We start from the raw sequence: 27,806 nt of genomic DNA, 5'->3' as shown, positions 1-27,806 counted from the left end.
AGCAACTGTGCTGCAGTAAAATCCTGCCAAGTTGGGCACCCAGGGAAGTACAAGAGGTGAATGATTCCTTGCTCATGGGGGCTGGGACTGGTGGCAGCTCTGTGGGAAGGGTGACAGTGGCACCCATCAGCTGCCAGGGTGGGAACAGCCCCTTGAAATGTGCACTGACAGCTCTGGCCCCAGCTCAAGGCTTGTCAGGAGGAAGGGAGCAGCTCCCTGCCATCCTCACTCTGGTTTTATTTGGAATATTTAGGGAAAAACCTGAATTACACCTCATTCCAGTGGCTCCCAGTGAAAATGAGCCAGGTCTCGGCATCTCTTTCTGCAGAAAACTGCAACACATTCAATATTTAAAACACCATGGGTTTTATCAGATGATGAATTTATGTTTGCTGAATCGAATAGAAATAAGGAGACAGAAGAGTTCTTCAGTGTTTTGCACACACACAGATGTATTCAGCAAACATGGATTTGTTAATAACTCAGTGGAGAACACAGGCAGTGACAGATTTGATGGGATTTGACAGCTTTCACTGGATAGTTCCCCACACAGCAGTGAGGCACAGCGAGCAGCACAAACAAGCCAAGACTAATTGTCCTTTATGTCTCCTCACAGGTTCAAACATTTCTTACAGTGTATTTCTTGGTTTTTTTTTTCTTTGTAAATATTCCAGGCTATTTCTTTCCCCTTTGCTCTCTTACTTATCACCACTTCTTCTAATTCTTTCACCATTTCTCATTCTTCAGCGTTTCCTCATTTTTATCTTTTGCTCATTCCTCATCCACCCTTTTCATTTTTTCCTGGAAGTTTGGTACCAGGGCAGCAGCTCTGTATTCCCATTGTTTCTGGGAATAATCCAAGGAAAAAGGGATAACCTTTATCTGGATGTCCCATGGAGCAATCCCTGGTTTTCCTGCTGTACATCCATTCTACCACTGCTACACAAAGATTTAAACCAAATCCATTTGCCTCCAAACTCCACTCGTGCCCCAATTATTAAATATACTATTAACAGATTAATTGCACTAATATTTCAGAGTTTATTCGTGGTTGTAAAGTTCCCAATGCTTTCCCTCCCTTCCTGCTTTTCCCCTGTCTCCTGTTCCAAGCAGCTGTAATCAAATTTCAAGTGGGAACCACTGCTCTGCTGCATAAGGGAGAGTGTTTATACATTGGATTTACATAATAATTTTGCGTAGTCCTTCAGGCAGAAGTGGCTTTTCCTGACTTTCCACATGAGCCTTAATGCCTGTTCACCACAAGATAGGAAAATGTTGTTGCCCAAAAGCATCACTTATCCCAAAGATACAATCTGAGCATGAACACAACAGCTGATTACCCTATTTATTAAAAGTTTAGGTGTCTCTCCTGCCCCAAACACAACCTATGCAAGCAAAAAGCTGCAGCAAAAGGAGAGAGAACCAGAATTGAAGTTCTTGATACCCCACACGTATTTAACATTCACTTGCTTTTCCAGGGCTTTATCCATGACTTAATTTCTTTAGGAAGACAATCCCAGGCTGGAATTATCCCCACAATTAGCAGTTATGAATTTGATCTCCCAGCAAAGACCACTGGGTTGATGTAAAGTCCCAAATCCATCAAATGGGAGCTGGATGAACTAATTATGCTGACAGATTGCAGGGAGTCTGAGGAGCTGCAATCCTCTCCGCAAGGACAGCAAACAGACTTTTTTCCTCTAAATTATGTTCTTTTCATTTGGCAACAACATATGGCCACTGCCTCTCCCCAAATTCCTCTTATCTATTACTGTGAAACTGAAACCAAAACACTTGAGTTATCAACCCCAGGCAATCCTGCTTCCTGCAGCACCCTCGAGTCAAGCAGCAGCACTGGAAATATCTCAGGAGCTGCAGCAGGGAGCACCCAGAGATCAATCCTTGGCAATCCTCCCCAAAATAACAGGAGTTTGAGTTTTAATCATTAATAACATCACTGTAGGACAGGTCATGTATTCTGGTCGCTGCACTGAGTTAAAAGCTCAAGTGAATTCCTATTGCAAAAATCCAAATGATTTCTCTCCTTATTTCCACAATCACATTTTCTTCATCTTTTCTGCTTTGGTCTCTAGAATCTCCTGGTTTAACTCTTTCCACAAAAGCCTCCTAATCTCAGTTGGATCTCCAGACAGAATTGAAGGAAGAGGAATTCCAGTATCAGCACTAATTACAGCTCCAGGATCAGCCGGAGCCTCCCAAAAGCAGGAATTCCACACACAAGAGCCCCAGAAGGTTTGTTTGGATGCAGGTTACAATAAAGTATGGAGCCCACAACCTCATCCTTTTGAAATAAAACACAAACTAAAACTGCAATGTTTCAAGACAAAACAGAAAATACACAAACAAGAGGAAAAAGGTGACATGAATCACAATCCATGAGCTCAGCTATGCCCTGGAGTTGTACTTGAAGATTTTCTTAATATTCTCTATAACTTCACCTGTACCCCAGTTCCAGGCTCCCCTAAAACCAGCTCGTCCTCTCTTAGCTGCTGTTTTCTGCACACCTCAAATGGCCAAGATGAATTAGCAATTTTATTTTTTTTTGTTTCCAGCTAAGCATTACAGCTCAGCCCTCAGCACCCCTCCAGCGTGTCTTTGCCCTCTGCGTTCAGTTTTTCTCCTCCCAAACAAAGAGATGCATAAAAACATGAAGCAGTTGTTCATATATTCATCAAAGAATAATTAATAAGGCTGTTTTAAGTAAAGCTTAATTCTCTGCTTTAGGGGAGAGCAAGCATCAGGACCTCAAAATCAGGAGGGCAACAGAAACCAGCCAGGAGACAGATTCCCTTCAGGAATGGTTTGGTCCTTAAAAAAAAAAACCAAAATCCTGCAGCAGGGGCTCACCTGGGTGGGAACAAGCACGGGAGGATAGGCCAGCTTGTGATGTCTGTACATCCAGAAGGAGAAGAGCACGATCACTGCAATTCCCATGATAGGCACCAAGGAATAGAGCAGGGTGTTGAACAGAGGTGGCTTCGGTGTAACAGGATTGGAAGTCGCTGAAGGGAAAAATAAAAAAATAATAATAATTTAAAAAAAGGACACAGCTTTTAAGGAACAAAAGCAGGCAGTGTTTGAAATGTGCAGCAGCCCGATTTTCTAACAGCTCCTGCCATCATCACAGCAGGCTCCCAGGACCTGATTAGCCAGCACAAACTAACAGCTGGTTAAAAGGCAGCACTTTGGGCAGCAAGGGAATAGCTCAGATCCCAGATTCACACTTCAGCACGCTGGAATTCTGGGCCTTGAACCCCCACCAGCCTAAGGGGGCAAGGGGTGTTTGTATTCCCAGGGGATGGCAAGATTTCATCACCTAATGAATGAAAACCAAGCAATGCTGAGATCCAGCACTTCTGAGCCTGGCTGGAAGGAGGAGATCTCCAGGTGAAGACACTTCCACATGACCTCAGAAAAGGCTCTGCAGAAACAGGAGCTGCTTCCAAGGCAGCCACAGCCCCCTGGGGCAAGAGAGGGCTCAGGAGAGGGAAGAATGTCAATTATTGCCTTAGCAGCATCACTGACAGAAATGACAACAATATCTCTGGGGTCAACAAAGGCTATTTTAATCTCGCAGAAAATGTTCTTTCATTTCATAAACAACTTCCTCTGGCTATTTGGTACATGAGACATTTGCTGTTTTCAGCTCAGTTATTAACATCGCTCCTTTTTCCAGCAGATTCCTGACTGGAAAAAGATAGGCAAGAATCAAATCACCTTTTAGCTGTTAATTTTTTTTTAATAATTATTTGTTAAGTCTGGCTAATTTGGCTGTCTTTCAGAACCATAGAATAGGCTGAGATGGAAGAAGCCACAAAGATCCTGTCATCTGAGAGGAAATTCTTTTCCTCTTTTTAGAGGTCACTGTGTCTATTTACAGAGAAATTCAAAAGCTCCAGGTGGGATGAAGAGGATTTTTTGAAGAAAAGGAACATCCCCAGGCTGGCACAGGGATACAGGGATGAGAAGGCTTTTAGGCCAACAATTTACACCCTTACAGGAGCTTAACCATATAATTAAGGTAAAATTTGACAGTAAGTTCTGTATCTTCAACCAGGCAATTACTTCAGAGTATCCTTCCTTCTCACCCTTGGAAAGAGCTGAAGTACCTTCTACTGATTTTACAGGGAAGCACCTTTCCAAGTGGAAGAAATGAACTGTGTGGGGATGCACAGAGCTCTGTCAGATTTTGGAGAAGTCTGATCTCCTGGCAAAGCAGCACGTGGAATATTCCTGTCAGGAGGAACTTACGCTGCGTGACCTCCATCTCCGGGAAGTAGAAGAAGCGCTCGTTGCACATGTTGCCCTCACAGCAACAGAAAAACACCTCAGGGCTGTCCTTCTTCTCTATGCAATCATTCCTGTGAGAAAGAGGAATAAAAAGTTCATTGATCTTGAGCTGGGTTCATTAATCTCGAGATTCAAGAGAAAGATATGTGCCCATCTTTCACGTTTCCAAAGTGGACTTTGTTCAGTGGAGCACGTAACTAACACATGACCAAAATAACAGCTAAACCAAATGAAAGACATGAAATTTGGTATTTTATATTGCAATGAAGCTTTGTTAAAACAGAAACACAGTTCTGTCATTTCTAAGGCAAAGTTAAAGAGAATCACCAGCAGGACACTGAGGAACAGTTCACAGGCCAGATTTCAACAGGACAAGCAAGTGATCAAACAGTGGGGATAAGTAGAAGGAGAATTATTTCATTTTATTATATTTGTAGAAAGAAAGGATAAAATTTCTACAATCTCCTCTGCCTACATTATGCTCAGGGACAGGGTTTATTTCATTCCCTGAATTCACTGCGGCAATGGCTTTTTTATTAATATTCTGTAACAAATAAGCTGAAACTATTCCCATCAGGAAAGAAAAAGCAGCAAGCAGGAGCCAACTCAACAGCAGAACTGGAAGAGGCTGCAGAAATATTGAAAGATTTTAAACACAGCTGAAGATTGTCAAGGAGGTTTTGGGCTCATCTTCAAAACTTGGGGTTATTCCCTAGAGCCAGCTCTTGCAGTCACCCTGTGCTGTGACTTCCAGGGAACATTTTCTCTTTGATGTCCTGAATCTGCTGCTGTTTGGAATCACCCCCAGAGCTCCCAGTGCAGCCAAAGCACCCCCACGCTCCAGAGATAAGATTTGGGCTGCTCTGGACAAACACAGCCCTGGCTGTGATTAGCACAAGTTACTTAATGAGGTCTTATTACAGTTACTCAGCTTCCAACTCCTTCCTTACCATCCTTCCTGCATTTGATTTCTTCTTCCCATTTTTTTTTCTTTGCTCAAGGGAGAATTTAATCTCATGATTTTAGAATTTTTTTTTTTTTAGGTTGTGGAACTGAGCTTTAAACTGTCATTAAAGCAGAAAACAGCCTGGGGTGGGGGGCAACTTGATTTGGGAGAAAGGACTGCAAAGTTTAAATATTTAAATATTTTACTTTCGTAAAATATTGCTGAAATAATTCCTCAATACTTTTTAATGACGATCCACTGTGGATCTATTTCTTAATGCTCTGCCTTCCCAAATAATAAATGTTTTGGGCCAATAAAGCCCAGTAGAGTATTTAAAAAACTGCAACACCATTGCTTAAGAGAGTCATGACCTTTATTCAGTCAGCATCTAACAAACCCCAAGTCCTGCTGTTACTGCTCGTGGGTTCTTTCTGGACCATCTGTTATCAACAAAATAACTGGAAATTTAGAATATTCTTAGAGCTGCCATTGAGCTTATTAATAAACTGCCAAAACACTTCCATGATCTGGTAAATTGCAGACACAAAGTGCTGACTTTCCAACTCTAAAGACTTTGGAAAAAATCAACGAGAGAATTTTGCATCCTGGTTGCAGTAATTATATTTGCACTGTTTGGCAATAACAAGGCACTACAGAATCTATTATGAACGGACTAAAAAGGAATAAATTAAATTTTGGGGTTCTTTAGAGAAGGTGAAACACATTATTCTGCAAACAGGACAATGCACTCACGTGGAGCATCCAAAAATAAGAGAATTATGGCTGTGGATAATCTCAAGCCGTGGTTGTGGAGGGGATGACATAGAAATTATGGAGAGGCAAAAAGAGTTTACAATGACAAATCAATTTAAAAAAAAAAAACTTCCTTGGAAAACTCACCTGTCATAACAATTGATGTCATCCAGCCAGCAGCCTTGCTTCACGATTTCAATTGATCCAGAAATGTTCTTCCATGTAGCAAAGCAGTGTCGCCTTTTATCTTTATCACCGTAGCAGGGCTCGATCCCACTGCGGTTGGTTTTGTCCTTCTCCCAGTTAGCGTTGTAGTAGATGCACTCCTGTGTTTCTGATCTGCCCAGGATGGCACCTGGCAGGGATGGGAAGCACAGTTAAATGGAATTCTGCAAGGAGCAGGCATGGGAAGAAATGCAGGCTTGTATAAAAAATATCATTTACTGCTTGGGACCAATGTGCCCTCTGTCCCTTCTCTTTAATAAAGAGAGAAAACACGTAAAGTTCAGCAGCATTCCAAGTGTTGAAACATAAAACAAAGATCTTCTGTGAAGTCAAACAGTGACTTGCATAACTTAGCAAGATTTGCAGAAATGAGGAACAAGTCATGGCAATACTTCTCCATGAATAGCAATAGCAGAGAGAATTTAGAATGCTGAGCAGTAAAGATTTAATTAAAATATTCACCAAACCAGGAGATTTAGCCAGGAAAATTCACCAAAAGGCACTTGTGCCTCTTATCTTGTTACAGGAGCCAAAAGGGCAGGGAGCTCATCTCAGAAAGCCCCAAAAAAGCCAGGAAGTGTTTAGGGGCAAGAGTGTTACAGAATCCCAGAATGGTGTGGGCTGGAAACGACCGTAAAGACCATTCAGTGACCATCTAGGAAACCTTTCTGGGATTCTGGGGGAGAAAACTTCACAGTTAATGGGATATAAAGCACCAGTGTGGCCCCTGCAAAGGTGAAGGGTTGTTGGGAAGCAAGGCTGTTAACAAAAGACAGGAAGGGAATAAGAACTGCCTTTTATTTCTGTTTTTTTCTCTTGTCAGACACTGCCCTGAGCGTGCCATTGATCTCCAGGGAAGCTCCATCATTTAACATGTATTAAAACCATGGGAAAACAGAGAGGGAGATGGAGGAGCTGGAGGATCCACTGAGGAAGCACCAGGAGGATACCAAAGCACTCTGCCTGTGTTTATCTGTACATTCAGTATTTTTAAGGCATTACCTTGCACAGCACAACGATGACCAGACTGGAAGAGAAAAGGTTTCCCACAGCCAGCAGATTTTTAGCTATTTATTTGCATCACTCCTTTATCCACATTCACCAACCATAAATGTGACCCAGCAGCAATTCCTGCACGTTCCTGAGCAGAATGAGGATTATTCCCACCTGAGCCTTGCTGCAGCCCTGGGAGAACAGAGGCTGGAGCTGAGCCCACCCTGAGCACCTCACCTTGCTCCTTCCCAAAGTTCTGCCTGTGACGCATTCCCAAAATAGGCAGGAGCTGGTGGATCAATGGGAGAGGGGCAGGAGGCAGCTGGGAACGCTGTGAGGGGCAGCCTGGGAACCATTAGATTCCTTGTGCTGCCACGGCCTGACCTTTACAACTCTCAGCTACGGCAAGAAACAGATGAGGGAACAGATTGAACAATTTGGTTGTGTCAGTGCAATAAAGCAGAAGTCCTGGATTTCTCTCACACGTGCCATTGCTTTTCTCCCGCTGCCAAGCCCAGCTTTGAAGGACCACAGACAAGCTGAATTTATAAAATTCAGCAGTAAAACTAACTTTGCATAAATCTTCTCCTTGTTCCTGTCTCCTTTATAGTCAAGTTTCCTTATCCAACTATTTTTTGATGCATTATTGCTCCAATCAGGGACCGGCAGCAGTCACCGTTGGTTTAATGACCTTGGAGCTGGCTGGGGATTCTCACCTGGACAGGAACCTCCAATAGGTCTGGCCAGACTAACCCAGGCTTGGACAGAGCAGGACAGTCCTGGATTAATCCTTCCAAGCAGGAACGTGGTGGAAGAAAGGCAGGAGGAGAAGGGGAAGCACACCAAGAAGGCAGCCCTGAGCCCATCTGCTTCCAACCAGCTCTGCCACCCCCTGCACAGGGATGGAGCTCCCAGGGGACAAGGGCAGCTGGCATTTACAGTAAAGAGAATTGATTAGAGCAGGTCTCTGATGGAGCTCCTGTACCCATTGTGAGGGCACATGGAATTGCCAGGTCCTCAGAAACCAACCCCTGAATCTCCACAAACAAAATGGTGCTGCTGAAAGGAGCCATGAGCCAAACTCCAGCAGTGTCCTATGGATAGAACACGAGGTCTGAAAGCCTGGGGGGGAAACACACTGGGAAAGGAAAGGGCATTGAGCACAGAGTAGAGTTTAGTTTGGGCACATTTAGCCAGATCCCACTGGATATCTGTGTATTCCCATTCCAGTGCTGCTCTGTCCCTCACACTCGTGTCCATCCTCAGCTGCACTGAGGGAACAAAAGCAACGTTTGAACTTCTGAACCACAGTTAATACAGGAAACAGCAGAACTGGAGCAATTCCATCAGAGAGTGCAGCCTGCAAAACCTCACCTCAGGAGGAGCTGGAAGCACTGCCTGCCATTCTTCCATCTGAAAGACTGAAAAAAAATCTACCAGATTTTTAATTAAAAAGGGGCAAACAGTGCACAGCTCCTAAGGACTAACATGGCCAAATGCAGGAAGGGATCACTGGGAAAAGGTGCTGGATGGAACAGGAATTGTCTCTTACAGGGATCACCACACACAAAAAAAAGGGTTAGAAACTCCTGGGAGTTCATCATCCAACTTGATCCACCAAAGCTACAACTGAGCAGCACAAGCCCATGGGTCTGGAATGCAGGAATGGTTTCCTGATACTTGATCTGAGATGTGATAATGATCATCTCCCTCCTTTCCCAGGGAAGGCTTCAACACTTCCCACGTCCTACCCTCATTCCCAAATCCTGCTTTTGCTGCGTGATTAGTTGGTGACACCATGTAAAGACACAAAGGGCAAAGGGAACTGAAATCTGTGATCTCTCACTGCTTCATGAAATGTAACAACATTTGCAAGCTGAAGTCATGAAAATTGATGAAAAGCCTACAAAGATTAGTTTGATGGTGCCAAGGACACTTTTTTTAACTTTTTTTTTTTTTTTTTGCTATTCCCTAGAAAACTTACAATATATAAAAGAACTAAAGGGTGAGGTTCAGTCTGGCAGATACCTTTGCCTGTAACAGAAAGGTGACTTACATTGTGTTATATTTGAGATGAATTTGAACTCTTTAAATACTGAAATACAAGGAATGGAGCAGTTTATTAGAATAAAGCAGCAGAGAAAAGAAGCACCACAGGGGCTGAGTAACTTATAGACAGAATGGCCCATTCACCAAAATACCAGAATTGTAACACGCTGTTCTAAGGGAGCAGAAAAGAACAGAAAATGCAGCATAAATAGAAATAACACCTTGGGAAAAAACCCTTCAGTTGCTGCACAGGTACCTTTCTCAAGTACTTGCCCATATGTGTTATTCTATTTGTTTCCACAGTGATCTCAAACACTTTCTAGCCCTACAAATATATCTAAGAACAGACTACAAATATAGACTAAAAAAGCCCAACTTTGATGTTCCCGCAAGCAGGAAGCAGGATTTTATCATTCTCTATTTTTTTCTGATAACACCCAGGGGAATGTTTCTCAAAGGAAGAAGAAAGAAGTTATTTCCAACCTAATAAAGCAGACTGAGTTCCAAGAGAAAGGATCCTGTCCTCCTTTTCCATGCCACGATGTCCCCAAACTTATTTTGTTGATTTTTAGACTAATATTAGTCCTATTATCACTGTTCTCAACGCTCCCAGGTCAAACAAGGACTGTACTTCAGATGAGCTGAGCCAAAGTACATTCATTAAATCCAAACACAGCAGCAATTAACTCAGGCAAGGCAAGAACTGCAAAAAAAGAAAAAAAAAAAAAAAAAAACAACAACAAAAAAAACAAGGCAGTGAAGTAACAAATCACCTGCACTGCTGCCACCCTGCCCTGTGAATATTCCAAATTTAGGGATAAACCTGATGGTCCAGAAAGCTGCTTTCTTTTTCTAAACCAGTCTTTAAAAAGAAATGAGTTTGCAACTCGAACAGGAGTAAAACTTGGTAAGCTTTGGTGTAGTTTTGTACAGTAAGAGCTGCAATTTTTCTCCAGGATTATAGTGGGGGGAACAACAGGAAATCTGTATTTGCTAAGATGGCTCATCATATACTTGGAAAATATTTCAATTTTTCTTTTTTTTTTTTTTTGCAGTTCACACCTTTTCAAAATGGAAAATTTGTAGGGATGAGCCTGCCATGGAAGTATGAAATTCTGTAGCTGAGATAACACTTCTGAAAAAGAAGGAGATAAGAATCCAGTGCTGGAAAACTGAAGGATGATCAACCCAAAGGCACTACAGTAGAGTGGAAACTATGGAGGATGATGTCACCTAAAAACAGGGAACAGAACTGAGAGTGAAGAGGGGGCAGGTGAGAGGAATAATATCTGTACTGTTAAAAAACCCCTTGCAGCCCCTGGGTTGCTTGGTGGACAGGAAAAAAAATAAAAAAAACAACTTTTTTTTTTTTTACTCTGAGTCTTCTGGACTTACAGTATGGAAAATAAATCAGCTGCTCTAACCACTTGATGATGCAATTTGACATACATAGACATAATCTTGGTTTTATTTGCATGGTCCTCTTGCTGAAGGAAAAAAAAAAAGCTGGAATTATTTTTCCAATGTGTTCCCTCAGTCCTTCCCAGCAGTTTGTGCCATTTGATAGCAGAAATTAATAATGCTGTAACGGGGTTTTGTAGAGAACTTCCATTTTCTGCCTTGTACTTCCAAATCTCTTATTTAAGATTTTTCAGGAAGTGGGAAAACCCCCAGATCTCTGGTGCCCAAGTTTTCCAGAATCCTTTCAAAGCAAAGCACGTGGCAGAAAGTGGAGAAAAAGGCTCAGTGGCCATCTCGGTTCTTTAGGTAGAAATTCAAGAGCCACTAAGAGCTGGTTACCCCAGAGATAAAGATTGTCATCCTTTGGGAATCTCCAGAGACTTGGAGTTAAGTGTTATTTTTCACACTCCCTGACTTCAAGGGAACACAGTAAAACACAGGCTGATGTTTTCAAGTTCAAACATGCCAGTGCTGTCACTGCGAGGTGTGAGCAGCACACAGCACAAACACCTCTCAGCCACTGCCTGATGAGTTCTCTAAAGGGGAAAAAAAGCTCAAAAGATCCCAGAAATTGTTTGGTTTGAGGCACAGCCTTGGGGCTGCACTCATCTTCAGGCTTTTTGTCACTGCTGGTCAAATGTCCCTCTCGTGGCACGGTTAAAATATCCAATATGGGTAACAAAGGGCTCAAACCTGAACAAAGTTTAAATTCCACAAGATTCAGATATTGGGAAAAATAGAATAAGGCCAAACAGGCACTAATGCTAGAAATACCCAGCTCCCAATTTGGATTATCCTCCTCTCCCCAGTGCAAAACCCCTAACACAAACAATAACAATAATAAAGAGCAACCTCAATTAATTTTTGGACAATAAAACTTGCAAACTGGGGTTCTGCTGCCCCCTGATTTTCCAGGAGGGATCACCTCACCTCCTCCTGCCTCTGGATGAAGCTGAGGGAAGCAGCTGCCCAGGAAGGAGCCAGGGATTCTCTGCCACTGCACATGGGAGTGACACCATTTCCACATGGAGCCTTGGAATGCTGTTATTAAACTAAAACAGAGGCCCTTCAGCATTCAGGGCACCAATTAAGCACCTAAATAAACCACCTAAGGACACACAGGCTGGATCAGGAATTATGAATCGTTCTCAGGGATGAGTCTCATGCTGGTGGTGGCAACCAGCAGCGTTTCTATTTTGGGACCTGCCAGGGAGTTTCCCAGGGATGATCTCAGATACCTGTCAGAGCTGCTCCTCTGATCTGAGAATCCCAAACCAGCTCCTCTCAGGAACACCCAGCTGTCAACCCCAGTGGATTTGGGATCAAAATGATCCTTTTTTGGGGTTGGGGTTTGTGGAGGTTCTTCTCTGAGCTACCAAACTTTTTGAGAACTTCCCCAATTGTGAGCTAGGAAACATCTAGAATTTTTTCAATGGAGGGTTGAAATTCCTGCAGCCTAATGGAGATGGGAAATTTGAACAGATTAATCACTTCATTAAAAAGCATTGGGAAAGCTTCATTTTAGCTGTCAATTTTAGCTGTCTTCAGATTTTCTTCTCTGGTTAGGCTCTGAGAGAAGACGAGGAAATGACATTTTCTCCAACCCTCCTCCTGTACTGTTTGTTCCACACATCTCCCAGGATGCTGTTCAATACAATCAGTGTCAATATTTCACCTGCATTTATAAAGACAAATAACGAGTCTCCTCTTCACAGGCTCCCTCCTGACCCCTCAAAAACACGCACAGAAAAGTTAATTCAGGCTAATTACAAGAAATTATTCTACCTTTTGCCTCCCAAATCAGTCAAGCACAATGCAAATGTAACAGTTTGACTGCAAAGCAAACAGAACCACACACCAAGTCAAACAAAAACACAGTCAAGACATCTAAGAGGCAAGCATCCAGCTCCACATTTGATGTTTCCTCCACATGATATATCCAACCCCCACTTCTTTTTCTGTCTTACAGGACCTTATGTAACTATTTAAAAGACAACAGGACCAGTGTGATTCTGCCTTCAACTCAGCTCTCCAGCAAATCTCTCTGTGGGTGTCGTGTCCCACTCGGTGCTATTGCAAGCAAAAACACCACCCAGTTCTCCTCCATGTGCTGATCAAGCTTCTTATTTACATTCCAATTCTTTAGCCATCGCTCTACTTCTCTATTTTTTGCTGTGGTTACAACCAAAACCCCAGTCTAAACATACTTACAACCAGTTTTGTTGTTTTGTTTGGGATTTTTTTTTTTTTTAATTTTTTAAAGCATCAGCTGTATCTTTTTCCTTCAAATTCCTAGCAAATTGCCAAGTGCTGAGCTCCTGGGCAGGAGCTGGATGGTCAGTGCACATCCAGACAAGCTCCAGCTGCCCTTGTCCAGATGGCAGCTAAAAGGAGGAGAGACAGGTCCCACATTTGTGTAAACACACACAGGGATTACCTGGGAGCTGCAGGCAAACAGGATAATGTGGAGGGGGAAAAGGCAGAACCCAGAGCTGAAAAATTCAAACCTTTAAACATTCCTATTCCACCGAGCTGGAAACCTTCCTCACCTCTCCCTCTTTCAACTCTCCTCCTAATTTATGGAGAGCTTCAGTCTTGATTCCACCGAGTCCATGATCCCAGAGTTTTGTATTTTCAGTTTCATTTCCCCACCTCACCCCAACAGGACTCCCCAAGTTCATCCTGCTCACACATTCGGCCAGAACTCCAGTCAGGACTTCAGCCATTCCCAAGGATTTCTCTGGGATGGAGATTGGGTTTGTTTGCTAGGAAATACTCCTGCAGAAGCATCTTGGGATCTAAAGGATGACACTGGCAGCTCGTGGTGCCTGCTCTGATGCAAGAGCCCAGTTTGCAAAAGCATTTTGGAGCTGTAGCACAATCAAAAATCCCACTGAGCTGTGCAGCCTCAAACAGCTGAACTGGCACAAATGAGTGGAAGTAATTCCTTCCTTCAGCCACTAAACTTAAATAAATGTCAGGCTGCAGCATGACACATCTGAGTAAATACCTATCAGCATAAAAATGCTAATATGTTTGTGACTGCTGAACTCTCCTCCTAAAGCAAAACATCTACATAACCTCCAACTTGGCTGCATCTGTGCAATTCCATTTCTACTGTCCAGTCCTGTTGAGATCAAATCCCAAACCTTGTCTACACTGAAAGAGTTTTAAAATTTGCGGCTTCACGCTCTGAAATCAGCGTTGATTATATTGAAGAACCCAACAGAACTGCCTCTTTACCTCCAGCTAAAGTGGCTGTCACTCGAAATGGATTTTCTCTTTGTCCCCTCTCAGGCTGCCTCATTTTGCTCCCCGTGCCAGACTGTAATCTGAAGATTAAGTGAAAAATCCCATTTCTGGAGCTGGAAACAACCGTGTTTACAGACAGAGCCATGCCATGGCCAGCACATCCCCTCCAAAGGAGCTCTGCCAGCTCCAAAGACAACACCAGGGTCCAGCTGCAGCTCAGCCCTGCCAGCCTCAAGGAGCAGATCCTGGCACCTGGCAGGGAGGCAAGAAAAGAGGATAAAGACTTTTTTTTTTTTTTTTTTTTTTTTTTTTTTTGTCTCAAGTTTCTTATTCTGCATTTGTTTTCTAAGAATCAGGAGAATCCAGAGTCCAGCTACCTTATGGAGGCATCATTAAGTAAATGTTTTCATTCAGAATTGAAATACTTGTAATTTTGAAGCTTCATCATTACCTTTCCATGCTCCAAAGGCACTCCAAGGGAGTGAGAGCTGACAGATCTCACTAAAAATCACTATGAGGGCTGTTTTCACAGAGAACAAATTTTGATATAAGTGACTGGTAAACTATTTAAAAAAAAATCATTTATTTAGACTCAGAAGAAGAAATCAGCAATGGAACAACAAAGCAGCTTCCTCATGCACCTCAATAAAAACTGATTTTTCTGTTCAATTTTTCTCACCTTCGTGGATTGCCATGAAGCTGATTTTGGTATCCACTTGTCCTCTTTTTAAAAATGTTATTACTAATTGTATCCAGGCAAGCAAAATCGACACCCAAAAGAACAAATCCAAAAAAGAAACATTTCAAGATCAAAAGGAGGTTATTAAAGTCAGCATAATACATACTAAAACTCAGTTCTTTTTGTATTTCTTGTCAGAACTTTTAAGAACAACTGACTGGAAAGGGGAGCAATTTAAAAGCACAATTTTAAAACTCTTTTCAGAGCATAACTCTGTAGAAGGGACTTGAAAAATATGCTAAATACTGGCCACCTAGCACATTTATTGTCATTAAAACATTAAATGCAACCACTTCTGTAACTGCTCCTATGAATAAATCAGCTCTGATCTAACGTGAGAATCAAATCAATATAAAAGTAATTCAGGACAGTGGGTTTTATTCCTCTTACTTGCCTACAAGCACCTACAAATAGTTTATGTTTCCCTGTTTGGTGTTTTTCTTAGGAAAACACCTTATTAGAAAGAACTGCAGTTCAATTCTAGCATCCTGTAAATGATCTCCCAAATAAAAATTTGGAGGATTTAAATATATGAGAAATATATTTTTATATATATATATATATATAAATATATACATACATAACCTACGAACATCAAGAAATTCAGGAAAAAGTTCAACTAGGAAAAAAAACCAAACCCAAAATATTCTTATTTCTGATTCTGTATGAATAACAACAAATGTGATGTCAGTCTGCACCATCTCATTTAACAGCACAAAAATACCTGCTAGATAACTAAAGGTTATTGCTGGAATTATCTCTAGGCATTAAAAAATTAAGACAGGTTTTTAAGCACCTAAACATTTAAAAATTAATAGATCAAATTAAATCTCCTTTCACACTAGCTTAGGGGAATGCCAAGTCAACAGGAGCATCACTGTTTGTTAAGAAAAGTCTCCCAAATCACAGGAAAAAGTGCCACTGGATATTTGAATTTTGGTAAAACACCTCCTGGTTCTACAGCCCACAGCTGCCACAGCACAATAACCCCAAACTATTTCAGTTTGTCTCTTGCACATCAATGAAAAAACTGCCTTCAAGTGCTCAACTGAGCCAGTTTAGTTTCATTTGGCAAGAAAGCCTGAAAACCCCGTTTGTTACAAACCCCTCGTACCACAACTGCAGATAAGCTTTCCAATGTGCTGATTTGGAATATTAAGATAATTTCCAGGAGCCCTGGGAAGAGCTGACTCTCAGGAGCTCTGCACAGACCCCAACCACACCAGGATCTGGATTTAGAACAGCAGCTCCAGTTCAACCAGTCCCTCACTTCTCTGCTGGGTGATGCTTTTGAAACAGGGACAATCCAGATCTGCTGGCTGAGACTTGAATTAAAATATTTCCTTTTAATTCATTTTCCTCCCCGATGCAGCATCAATATTCAGGCAAGATTCAAGATCTCCAGAGTGATAACCGTGTTGTAACATAAAAATCTTATTTTTTGCTACAGAACTAAAGAGAAATAAATTTTACAAATCCACACATTTTGCCAAGTCACAACAAAGCCAGATCTGTTTTAGCATTTCATAAAGATCAGGGGGAAAAAAAAATTAAGTAATGACCAAATACAGAGCAATGCACAACTCACTGCCTCCTGTAATGGATTTCCAAGTGGGTTTTGACAGCTAAATATTATTTAACTTATTGTCTGGTTACTTCTCCATCCTTTTGTGTATTGGATGAGCTCATGGAGCCCTGTTCCCAAACTTGGATTTAAGACACCACTGTGGTCTACAAGCTACAAATATTTTCTAAACTGTAACCAGCAGACTGGAATAAAGCACTCAGTGGAGGCACCAACAAAAATTGAAAGAAAAAACAAACCCCATCCAACTTAAATATTTAATAGAACCACCCAAAACGTTTTACTAACTGACCAGCAAATTGTTCTAGTATTATTACAAGGTTTACCTTCATTTCAAACTTCCCCATAAAATAAATCAAGTTGTCCAATTGTCCCTAAACAATCTCAAGGAATAAATAAAGCAATAAACAGCAAATCTGAATATTTCAGGTCTTGGAGAAGTCACTTTCAGTTGTACTTGGTGCACACAAAGGAGGAGCTGCTCACCTCCCTCAGCAGCTCAGATTTAACAGCCAAACAGAGATTTGAGAAACTCACATCCTTCAGCTCCTCTGCTGCCACACAGAATTGGAAATTGCACCTTGATAAGACGTGCTTTATTTGGGTACTTTCCTGCGTTTGACCCTTTTCCAGAGCCTGGAGCAATCCAGCTCCATCCCCCGGAGTCGGGAGGGTGGAAAATCAGGGAGAAAAATCTGGCTGGAGCAGAATCAATGGAGATGAGCAGCTCCCCAGTATCAGAGCTGCCACAAATCCAGCTGAGAGCAGCCCAGGATCAAAGCATCCTCCACCTTCCCTCAGATCTGCAGCCAAGAGCAGGGGAAAAACCCACTCAGGCCTCACCTGCTTCACTCCCTGCGAGCTTCACATTCGGAATCAACATTTGCTGCACCTGAAATGAGCCAAAAGACTCTTTAAAAAGTCTTTCAAGATACAAAATAGCCACTTTCTGCCACTTGCTGAACATAATTCTTTCAGCATTTAGAGACGATACTGAGTCTCTTTCTCTACAAACAAATCCAGATACAGTGAAGAGACTTTCTGGCATTGGAGAAAGGAAGATGATAAATGCAATACAACCAGTTTTAATCAAGATCAAAGCTGCAGGAGAATGCAGACAGACAGTCTAGACTGCTTTACTTTGAAAGCCTAAGCATATAAAGCAACATCTGCAAAGAACATTAATCACATTTAGTCCACAATCTTATCACCTCCCAAGCAAGCAGAAACAACTTTTACTTAAAAGTCATATGCTTCTGTGTGACAAGCATTTTTAATTATCTTTAAATTAGATATTTATCACTGATTACAAAGCTGTTCCTGTTCACTTTGAAATAAGCTGATGTAATTTGAAATACACTCGCAGAGCTGCCTGGACAAAGAAAGGAATAAAGTATTATTGGTAAGGAAGCCTGGTGAACAGCAACGATTATTTTACACCTCTGGTATGGAGTAGGAATTCTCAAAATATTGAATTAAATTCTGATTTGCTCCTCTGCATTTCAGGCCATAACTCAACAGGCAGCAATAAAGTGAAAGATTTTCTGTATAGTTTTCTTTAGCTTTGGGAAATGACTTGAGGATATAAACAATCAGCTTCTTTTCAATTTTCTTTCTTACAAAAAAATTTTATCTGGCTCCTAAATTTTAGAGGGGAATTAAAAATTGGAGAGATGGTGCATATCTACATACAGAGTATTTATGTGATAATACCTATCTTTTGATACAAAAGCAATTTATTCCTTGTTTACCTTGGTTTATTTTGCTCATATTCTGGTCCATTCTCCCTTATGATTTTGCCTACTCACTAGCAATCATTTCATTTATTTTATTAAAAGTGGCTTGCATTAAAAGTTTTCCCTTCTGCCAAGGTTTTCATACAATCTACCCTTCAACAAGAGCCGGGCAGAGACAAACCCACAAAAAAAAAATAAAAATAAAAAAAAAATCCATCATCTTACAACCCTGAAGCAACAGCTGTGAAAATTTACAACGTTATAAACCCACAGAGGCAAAGAACAAAACTGGAATTTCTGCACTAAAACTCAGCTTCTCCAGCAGCCCCACATCCACAGGAGAGCTGCTGAAAAGCAGCAGCAAATCCAAAATTTATGAGTCTTAGTCAAAAATCTCAGTGTTAAATTCCTCAGCTGAGAACAGAGTGAGTGCAGCCTCCCCTGCAGCAGGAGTCACTGAAAATAGGGATTTTTAGGATTTTTACTGATACCTTTCATTGGAGATCCCCTCACTGCTGGCCATCCTGCTGCTCCTGGCTCCACATGCACTGAGACTCCTCAGTCTCTCCATAAATTTATAGACAAAAAGACGATTCCTGAATGCCTTTTTTTGGGTTTTTTTCCCCCCCAAATCTTCCCCAATCTGTCGATTTTGCTGTTCCAACTCTCAGCTGCAGAACAGAGGTTTCCCAGCAGCAAAGCCCCAGTAACTCATCCCACACTGAACAGGGGAAATTTCACTGGATTTCTCTGGAAAAGCACTTGGTTTATTCCTCCTGCACAGAGCAGCAGCATCCTCCTGAAGCACTGCAGCATTCCTGGAGTGCTGGAGTTCATCTGCCTGAGCTATTTAAAGGATTTCCTATCTTTAGGCCTACTGACAACATTTTTTTTTTTTTAATTTTTTTTTGATGTAACTTTAACCTCCCACAAAAAGCAGTTTAACAAAGGGAGACTCTGCACACCTTCTGAGACTCCTACACCTGTGGAAATTGGAATGCTTGGAGAAATACCCTCATGTACTATGATTTCAGCTCATTTCTTGGTGTTATTTTGTTATTTAACTGGGCACCTCATAGAGCCACACCAAGGCAATCTGTTTTCTGGTCGATTTTCAATTTGCTTATCTGATCAATTCCACCACGATTCTTTAAGTTCAAACAAATGACAAGTATTTAGGTAGAGCAGGAAATTTCAAGTGCTGTAGGATAATGCAGAGGCTTTCTCAGAGCTTGGCTTTTTATCTTCAAAACCCTGAGATTTTAATGAGGTAAATTGGATAGAATAACTAGAACTAGACAGCTGCTTTTAAAACAGCAAATAAAATCTAGTTTCAATCCTACCTCCAGCCACATGAACTTCAATTTTTATTATCTCATCTCATGCAATGAACCACGTGGCCCAGGAGAAATAATACTGTGGCTATTTAGAGGCAAGGCAGGTTCTGACAGTTCTCACTGAACTCCCAGTGGAAAGCAGAAATTCCCAAGTCCAGGGATGAATCAGGGAATCCTGTGGGCATGACACAAGAAAACAACACCACAAACAAAAGCTTTAGGGCAAAGGCACTGCACTTGCTACTATACAAGATAATTTGTCTTCTAAATTTAGATAACAATTAAGAAAAATGTTATCTAGTGACCTGAAATCTGGGAAGGCACTTTAGGATACGATTTTGACCTTCCTGTTCTTATTCAAGAACACATTGAAAGGCGGAACATGAAGGCTGTTACTCCATTTAAAAGCCTCTTGACACTGACAAAGCAACAGCCCGAAATTTGATGATTAAAACTCCAAGTTCCACGGCAATAAAAGGCTCAAGAGGGTTCCCCAAACACGTTTTCCACAGGCCCTGCCCGTGCCCAGAGGCAATGGGGTGAATCTCTCCTGCCTCTCAAAGATAAGAGGACAAAGACGACTGTGGATAGATTACATTAGTTTATTTGCCAGACAGGTGATCTGCTAACACAGTCTCCAAAAACACTCCCAGGAAATTACCAGAACATCAGTGAGAGAGGAAAATGACAATTTTTAAGCTATGCTGCATGAAAGATTACAAGGAAGACATTTAAGCTACAATTCTGTCTATTAATGCCATTCTCTGATAAGCATGAATTCCCCAGAAGTGGCTGCTCACAATATTCAGGATTCCCTAGAAATAGCATTCCACCCACTGCACGTGGAGGCAGGTGAGTAAGAGGCAAAGAAGGATCTCTGCATGGAATCTACCATGGGCTAAAAACACTTACTAAATATCATGAATTTTCGATTTCACAGCATTTTGGAAAATCAGAACAGCCTGGTGTTAAGCAAGGCTTGAGAAAGCAGCTTTCCAAGGAGTTATTTTACCAGTACACAGTAAAAAAAAAAATGAAGCAACTTTTCAGGCCAGGGTGTGGGAAATAGAAATACAGAATTTTAACTTCCATGTTATCAATGCATGAGTCTTAATACCAGGGGAAATAAAAAAAAATCCGTCCTTGAGTACAGGAGCATGAATCACACAAACTAATTTGGATCTGTTTTGCTCAAACAGCACAGCTGATAAAGAAGCAGCAGGAGCAGAGGATTCAAGACATCAAAGCCGCTGAGAAGAGCCCAGGACACAGTTTGGATTAGCCCCCATCACTGCAATGCCTCACTGTGCCTAAAGCCACCCAGAGGAGGCAGCTGAGGGCCAGCAGCACGCTGGCCTGGATCTGCTGACAGGGGATGTTTCAGGCTGGCTGAGTGTGAAGAGAATTCAGACGTGAGCCCAGCCTGGGATCCATCACACAAACTCGGAGGGACAGGTTCACTCCCTAACCCCACACACACTGCACTGCTCACCCCCTGCCCTTCATGGAGCCTCCCTGAGGACACGCCAAGGGAAGGGCCAGGGAATCACAAGCACAGCTACAATTTAACTCTACAAAAACAGACGGTGACTGGAGCCGAGTGAACTTTGCACGGGCTCACAAAGGGCTCGTTCCACCCCCTCCCTTCTGCCACACCGGGTCCAGCCCGAGGAAAACCCGGCCTAGGGAGGGCAAGGATTGCTCCCTTCCAGAGAAATCCAGAGTCACAGGGACCAGGGAACCTCCAGGGCAAGGGCCACTGCTTTAACCTTATCTCTGGAAAGTTCCTCAGTGCAAACTCTGAGGCTACAACTGGTGTCCAGTTTGGGGGAGGTGAGGAAACAAATGTGTCCAAACACACCAAGTGTCGTAAAGCACAAACAGAAAGTTGGCCGCATTTTAATCTGAATTCTCCTTTTGAGGAGAATTTCGAAAGCATCAGACAATATGAAGTGTAGGGTGAACTAAAGGCTTTTGGCAGCAGCGTTCGGCAATCGGGAATTACTTGATCTGGAAGTTTCACGCAGACCCAAGTTTAATCACCTCTGAACAAACTATTCCTCCCTGAATTTGTCCATCTGCGAGATCATTTTTTATTTCCCCATGTTCTGAAACACGGAGTTCTCCAGTTTAATTACCCCTCATTAGTAGCTGTACTTTCTGTGTTGAAAGTACCTTCATCAATCATTGGGCTGGATTTGATGTGCAGCAGCTGGGGCAGCAGGCTGAGCAGGAAGAAAAGACAAGTTAGCCAGGTACCCAGCCCCCAAAGCATCCTGAGATGCATTTCTGTGGTTATCACACAAAGGTAGGATGTTGGCATGGATTAGGATGGAGAAATTACAGGTATTTGGCAGTATCTGGGTTATTCACTTCTAATTCTCAACCTGCTTTAAACGAACATGATGCTCAAAAGGAAATCCTTCAAGTTTGATGCCGGGAATTTTTAGGACAGAAAATAACTCAGCAGATTTCAAGTTGTTTATATTTAGTTAAGTTATATATGTGCTCATATGGAACCTTTATTCTTAGCTATTGGGGATGAAGAAATATCAACATCCCAAAGAACACATTCCATGAGTAGCAAAACAAAGACTTTTCAGGTATGAAGGAACAGAATGATGATCTATTTCTATGGCTTTTTTTTTTTTTTTCCCTTAAGATAGGAAGCATCAGTGTCACGGGGATTGCTGATTCTCTCCAGAGAAATTCCAAAGTTATACTTGGAGTCTCTTAGCCAGAGTAGTCATAAACACAAGTTTAAGGGCTTCTACTGCCAGATGTTGTGTTTGATGGAGAAGTGCTTGTGCTCACACAGAAACAGGTGTTCCTCTTGTCACAGCTGAGGAATTCGCTCAGCAATAAATCCTCCTGGCAGGCCAGCAGAACGTCAAAGCTTCACAAATGCAACGAAAAAATTGATGGGAGAATTCTCATGTCTTGCCTGCTCCAGGTGTTTATCCTGTGGTAGTCAATGAGTGTTTGAACGTGAACACAAACAGTTCTATCAGTAAAATCAATAAGGAGAATTTGCCTTTGCAAAGGAGAAGAAAAATTGTCCGTTCATTTTTCCATTTGGCGTTTTTTTTTTTTTTGTTGTTCGGTTGGCTGGCTTTTGTTATTTGGTTTTTTCCCCCCCCAGGACAATGATTACCTCCGTGACAGAGATTTAGTAAATCACTGGCCAAACAGCAACAATGACTCAACTTTCCGCGAAGCGCCCTTAGGAGTGGTTTATTCTGTCCTGTCAGGAACAAGTTTGGGGTTAGGGAGCGGAGGAGCATCCGCGGACGGCAGGGAGAGGGAACTCTGCAAACCTGAGACACTTATAGAAACATGTGGTTTTATTGAAAGGGTCGTGGGCAAGACTGAAGGGATGCCCCAAGGAGAGAGGGAGAGAGAGGCAAGAGCTAAGAGGTGAGAGCAGGGCAAGAGAGGTGAGCGCGGTCCTTGTTACAATCTATTCCATCTCCTTTTGTGTGAATATTTTACTTTACATTGACCAACCGCAGACTTTGCACACAGCCTATGAGAAGTGCTCTATCACCGTATCACTCTGCATTCTAAATTCTAAAGGCTCCTTTTCTTATCTACCTTTTCCCGGATACCTTGGGGGGTCGCTCCCTCAGCCCCTTTGTTTGCTACCACCCAACCCATCACCAGCTAATCGCTGTCTTCCTGCCTGCCGTGCCTACATCTCAAAGCAAGCTTTCATTTCTATCCCACTCACAGGTTTTATATATTTTCAGTATTTCTTGCCAGGCAATCATATTTGTATTTCCCGTCTTATCTTTCTGTAATAAGCGATTTCCTAACATCGGAGGAATCCCAGGTTTTCCTGAGCTCTCTTCCTTGAAAAGCTAAGTCCTGACGCCTCGCTGCACCCTGGCTGCAGCCAGCAGCACGTCCCACGGCTCAGGTGGATGGCACATTCCTGCGGCCTTAGTTTCTCCTCTTACCGTGTTTACTTAAGCCGAGATCCCGAGGTTAGTAATGGCCTCAACTCCGGGATCCCACTTCCCTGTACAGTCACGGGAGAAATCCAGGACTCCTGAGCACACACAGCAATGCCTACCCACAGCCAAAACATTTCTAGACTCCATCCCTCTGTCCTGTCACCCCTCCCCAGGACTGAGGCCACCTGCTCAGGTTACCAATAACTTTTTTAAGGAGTTACCAATAACTTTTTTAAGGAATCCACATACGTGCTCGCCAGCAAAAGGCATCTACTGGAAATTCCATAGAAAATTCCATTACACTCCCAGCATAAGGATCCCAAGAGTGCTCAGCCTCGCTGGGGGGAAGGTGGGCACAAAAGAAACCAATGTACATTTAGACCTCTGCTCTCCAGTGGTGGGAGGTCACTGCACTGTCCCTCAGAAGGGTGCAAAGAAGGACTTAAAAATCCTGCTTGAAGTAAAAAGCAAGTTGAATATCACAGTTAACAGAAAGAGGATGGTGGAAATAGCAGCCTGGGCCTTGGGACATTGGCTTTTCCCCACAACTGAGGCTGAGCTGGGAGAGACCGTGGTTGGGATAACAGCTCAGGTAAGATTCCTCTGTGTTTTCTGAACTGATCTGACTTGCAGTCACGCTCTGTGCAGCATTTCAGAACACGGCTACTAGAGACCAATCTGTCTCCATTTCAGTGCCCATGCTCGGATTTTAGCACAGAACTTGTCCTCATGTAGAATTTCAGGGAAGATAAACAGTAACACGATGTCTGAGCAAAGCCCAACAACAGCCCGAGGCTGACTTCACACTGCACAGTAACAAAAGCCGGAGGAGTTCAGCTGCTGTCCCAAGGACTTGAACTCTCAGCACCACGAACTCATCCAGAGCTTTTCTTTCCAGAAGTGTGCCGTGCTGACTGGAAAATATCCCCGCTTTATGGCTTTTGGCAATTCAGGACTGACAAGCTCCTGCCAGGTGCCCTGGTTCTTACACACTCCCCTGGCAACTGGAAGATGCTCCTGGGGTTGAGACCTCTTAGATCTGCTCCGTGGCTGTTCAGCTGATCAGCAAAATTCACCAGATCAGCCCTTGTTTGTAAATGGGATCCCTGATGCTGTGTTAAGTGCTTTGACTCAGGCATTATCAGAGTTTATTGCTGGCTGTTCTCTTCCTGAGTCAGATTTTAGCACAAAGTTTTATGCCCACCTGCTCAGAATAAATTTCTAAGGACATCTGCAGCTAAAATTCGAGTTCACATAAATTAGATGTTGCTAAGATGCCACAAATAGTCTTTCCAAACAGTTTTCTCAGATCTGGGATGTAACTGGATTTTCCTGACCACTGTTATCAGCCATTCTGTGATTGTGTCAGTCTGAATCTTTTCTCTAGTTCCCACCTCATTGTTATCAGAGAACCTGCGAGATAGGAGTGAATTTTATCATCGGTTCCTTGGAATGACAGAATCACAGAACAGTTTGAGTTGGAAGGGACTTAAAAGCTCATCTCATTCCATGCCAATGCCATGGGCAGGGACACCTTCCACTATCCCAGGTTTGCTCCAACCTGGCCTTGGAAATTTCCAGGAACTCAGGAGCAGCCACATCTTCTCTGTGCCAGGCCCCTCTGCTGTTCTGCCTGGAAATCTTGAGTCTAGGGCCCCCAGAGAAAAATGTGATACAAAGATATCTCAAAAAGCAAGGGAAGAGAAAAAAAAACACAAAACCCTGTGAAAGCAGGACTGCACTGAGATCTTCAGAAAAAATGCTGAAAAAGAGAAGCAAATTCTTTCTGAAGATGGAGGTTATTAAAAATGATAATGAATTGTGCCATTTCCCCTTTCTCACCCAACAGATGCACAGGAGAGCTCCGTTCACCAGCACTGAGGTGGCATTTCCCTTGATAATTCACTTCCTGGGACAATGCAGCCTCCCTGCCAGCCCTTATCCCATCCAGCCCTTTCCTTGCTCCATCATCTTTCCCCCAGCTCCTGCCTTTGATCCCGAGTGCAGGGAGCTCCCTCTGGGCTGTTTTTTTTCCCGGCATTTCTGCTGCTTTAGCAGATGTGATGAGCCCAGCCCAAACCCGAGGGCTGAGCCCGGGGTGAGGAGTGACTTCAGCACAAAATGGGGATGTGGGTGAGGGATCAGACACAAAGAGGAACTCTCGGTCTTGCTGCTCTCCCATCGGTTTTTCTTACATACCCTGCAACTAAAACAACCTTTTAGGACACGCAGAAGGTGATTAACAAGGTTTTGAAGCTGGCTGCACTGCTGGAGGAACAATTAAAAATCGTGGATGTTTTGGGCTTGCTTCTAAAATTTTTGCATTACTGAATCTGTTTCAGAATGAAGGAGGACTGTAGGGGAGAAGAGTTCAGATAGGCAACATAAGCTCCCCCAAAACACACTTTGTCAGCAGCTAAATACCCCAAATTCATCAAAACCAAATTCCAACACATTTTTTTTTTTACTCTTACACATGAAGAAATGGGAACTTGTCATTTACCTCTTCTCTCCTATCTTCACTTTGAATGAAAGAGCTTCCAACACCAAAGTATTTGTGACATCGAGAGGAAAAATTCTGCGATAATTAAATTTCAGAGAAATAGTTTTACAAACAAGGTTCTAGGAAATTAATTTTGCTTGATTTGCCATCCATGAGAATACTTTGAAACCACTGGAAAAGTCCCGCTGCACGCTGGAACATCTGGATTTTTCACGAGGGATCCACTCCATTTCCACTGGAATAAAACGTGGGATTTGTGCTCTCCTGGCATCCCTGGAAGCCTTTGACTCCAAAGGATGTGATTCAAAACTTTTCCAGCTGAACAGGAAAAGAAAACTTTCACCTGAAGGTGCTGTTTTCATGGGTGGTTTCCCAGAGAAGAGAGAAATGCTGAGTTTGGGGCAGGAATGGAAGCAAAACCCTCTTGTGGTTTGAAATCACCTCACAAATTCATCCCAGCTTCACAGCTCGGTTTTAGTACAAGCACAGCACACAGAAACTCCTCAGGAGTTCACTTCTGATCCCTGTCACCCCAAATGGGCAGACAAACCTTAATTCCTTGGGGTCTGTCCCAAGGATACAAGGTTTTTAAATAAAATGTAACCAAGCTGTTGCAATTTTCCAATACCACTGCAGAAAAGCTTTTTGATGGGCTTCGTGTTAAATTTCATAAAGTTCAATTATCCCCAGGGACAACTTGCAAAACAGACCCTTTCCAAAACTGAAGATCAGAGAGTTAAAATGAGTATATTTAACCAGTGGTCTCTGCTACTTTTAAAGCAGCTTTATAAACAAGTAACAAAAAATAAATAACCCTAATTCTTTATAAAAAGTACAGTTAACTCCAACAATTGTGAGCCATTTTGCAACTTTCACAGCCTAAATGTTTTTCGACCCTGAAACACAGAAATATTTAAAGAAAACTCTCCCATCATGTAATTGCTGTGAGCTAAAGAGAACTATCTGTACCCTCTACTGACAAACACTAGCAAAAGTTTCTAAAATTAACAGTTACTGCAAAGTTTAATTTTGTCTCATACACTCAACACTGTAACTCGACAACAAAATTAAACCACTTCCCTGTTTATGTGGAAATTCCTAGAAGGAAACAGTTTTTCATGCTAGAAGGCTTGATAAAATGATCGGTCATATTTAAAAATAGCCTTTAAAAACAGATCCAATTTCTACTCCTGCGCTGATATTGAGATCCAAGTATTCAAAATCCAGCTGAGAGAACGAAGACCACTCCAATCTTTAGGCAGCATTTAAGGAATGGAGATTAGTGTTATCGAGGTGAGATAAGAGCTCTCAACCTGAAAAAATAAAGGTCAGGCTTCAGTTACAAATAAAACCCACCTCGGAATGACAAGCTGGTGAGGCACCAAAAGGCAGGAACGCAGCTAAAATCAGCAGTGGGAGCAAGCAGAGAGATGTGGAGATAGAGGCAGCCTGGGGTGGGACAGAGCTGCTCCTGTAGGGAACAATCCAGAGAGGGATGAGGAGCTCAACAGGGTCCCTCAAGGGCCTCCCCAGGATCCTTCTTGGTTCAGACCTTTCTGGAGGTGGGGGAACAAGCTCAGGGCTCTGCAGGCAGTGCCAGGGGCAGGGATGGCACTCCAGGCACACCCCAGGGGTGGGCACGTGGGAATTTTATGGGACACAGCACCCTCTGCACCAGTGCAATGAGGACTGCCAGAATGGGTGCCAGCTCTGCTGGAAACAACCCGCAGGTTTGGTGGACACCACGCTGAGAAGTCATTTCAAAGAGGAAATGACCATTTCTGCTCAGAGCCGTTATGATGGAGTGACATTTAAATAGTGACATTAAAACCAGGCAGGCAGCAGAACACAGAAATCAGCTGCACGGAGCCTGTACCCAAACTGCCAATGCTCATCTCAAACAGGAATCACCTTCAGATATGAAATGGCTCATTTGAGGGAAAGAATTATCCATGGACAC

General features: G+C 42.6%; 1 protein-coding gene across 4 annotated transcripts in view; it reads right to left on the bottom strand.

Moving 5' to 3' along the window:
- Positions 1-27,806, bottom strand: part of ACVR2A (activin A receptor type 2A) — a 55,714-nt gene that overhangs the window by 18,501 nt on the left and 9,407 nt on the right. For 2 of the 4 annotated variants that reach the window (XM_066323181.1, XM_066323183.1), the window contains exons 2-4: positions 6,158-6,365; positions 4,273-4,382; positions 2,869-3,023 (exon numbers count right to left, since the gene is read on the bottom strand). In XM_066323181.1, coding sequence (XP_066179278.1) covers positions 2,869-3,023; positions 4,273-4,382; positions 6,158-6,365 — 473 coding nt within the window. Of the gene's footprint in view, positions 1-2,868; positions 3,024-4,272; positions 4,383-6,157; positions 6,366-9,760; positions 9,995-18,541; positions 19,753-27,806 lie in introns of those variants that run through there. The other 2 variants (XM_066323184.1, XM_066323182.1) reach the window with 2 other exon arrangements.

Source organism: Sylvia atricapilla, chromosome 7, assembly GCF_009819655.1.
Source record: "Sylvia atricapilla isolate bSylAtr1 chromosome 7, bSylAtr1.pri, whole genome shotgun sequence".
In the NCBI taxonomy this organism is placed as follows: Eukaryota; Metazoa; Chordata; class Aves; order Passeriformes; family Sylviidae; genus Sylvia; species Sylvia atricapilla.
The sequence above is the reverse complement of the archived record's forward strand: the minus strand, read 5'-3'. Positions and strand labels throughout refer to the sequence as shown.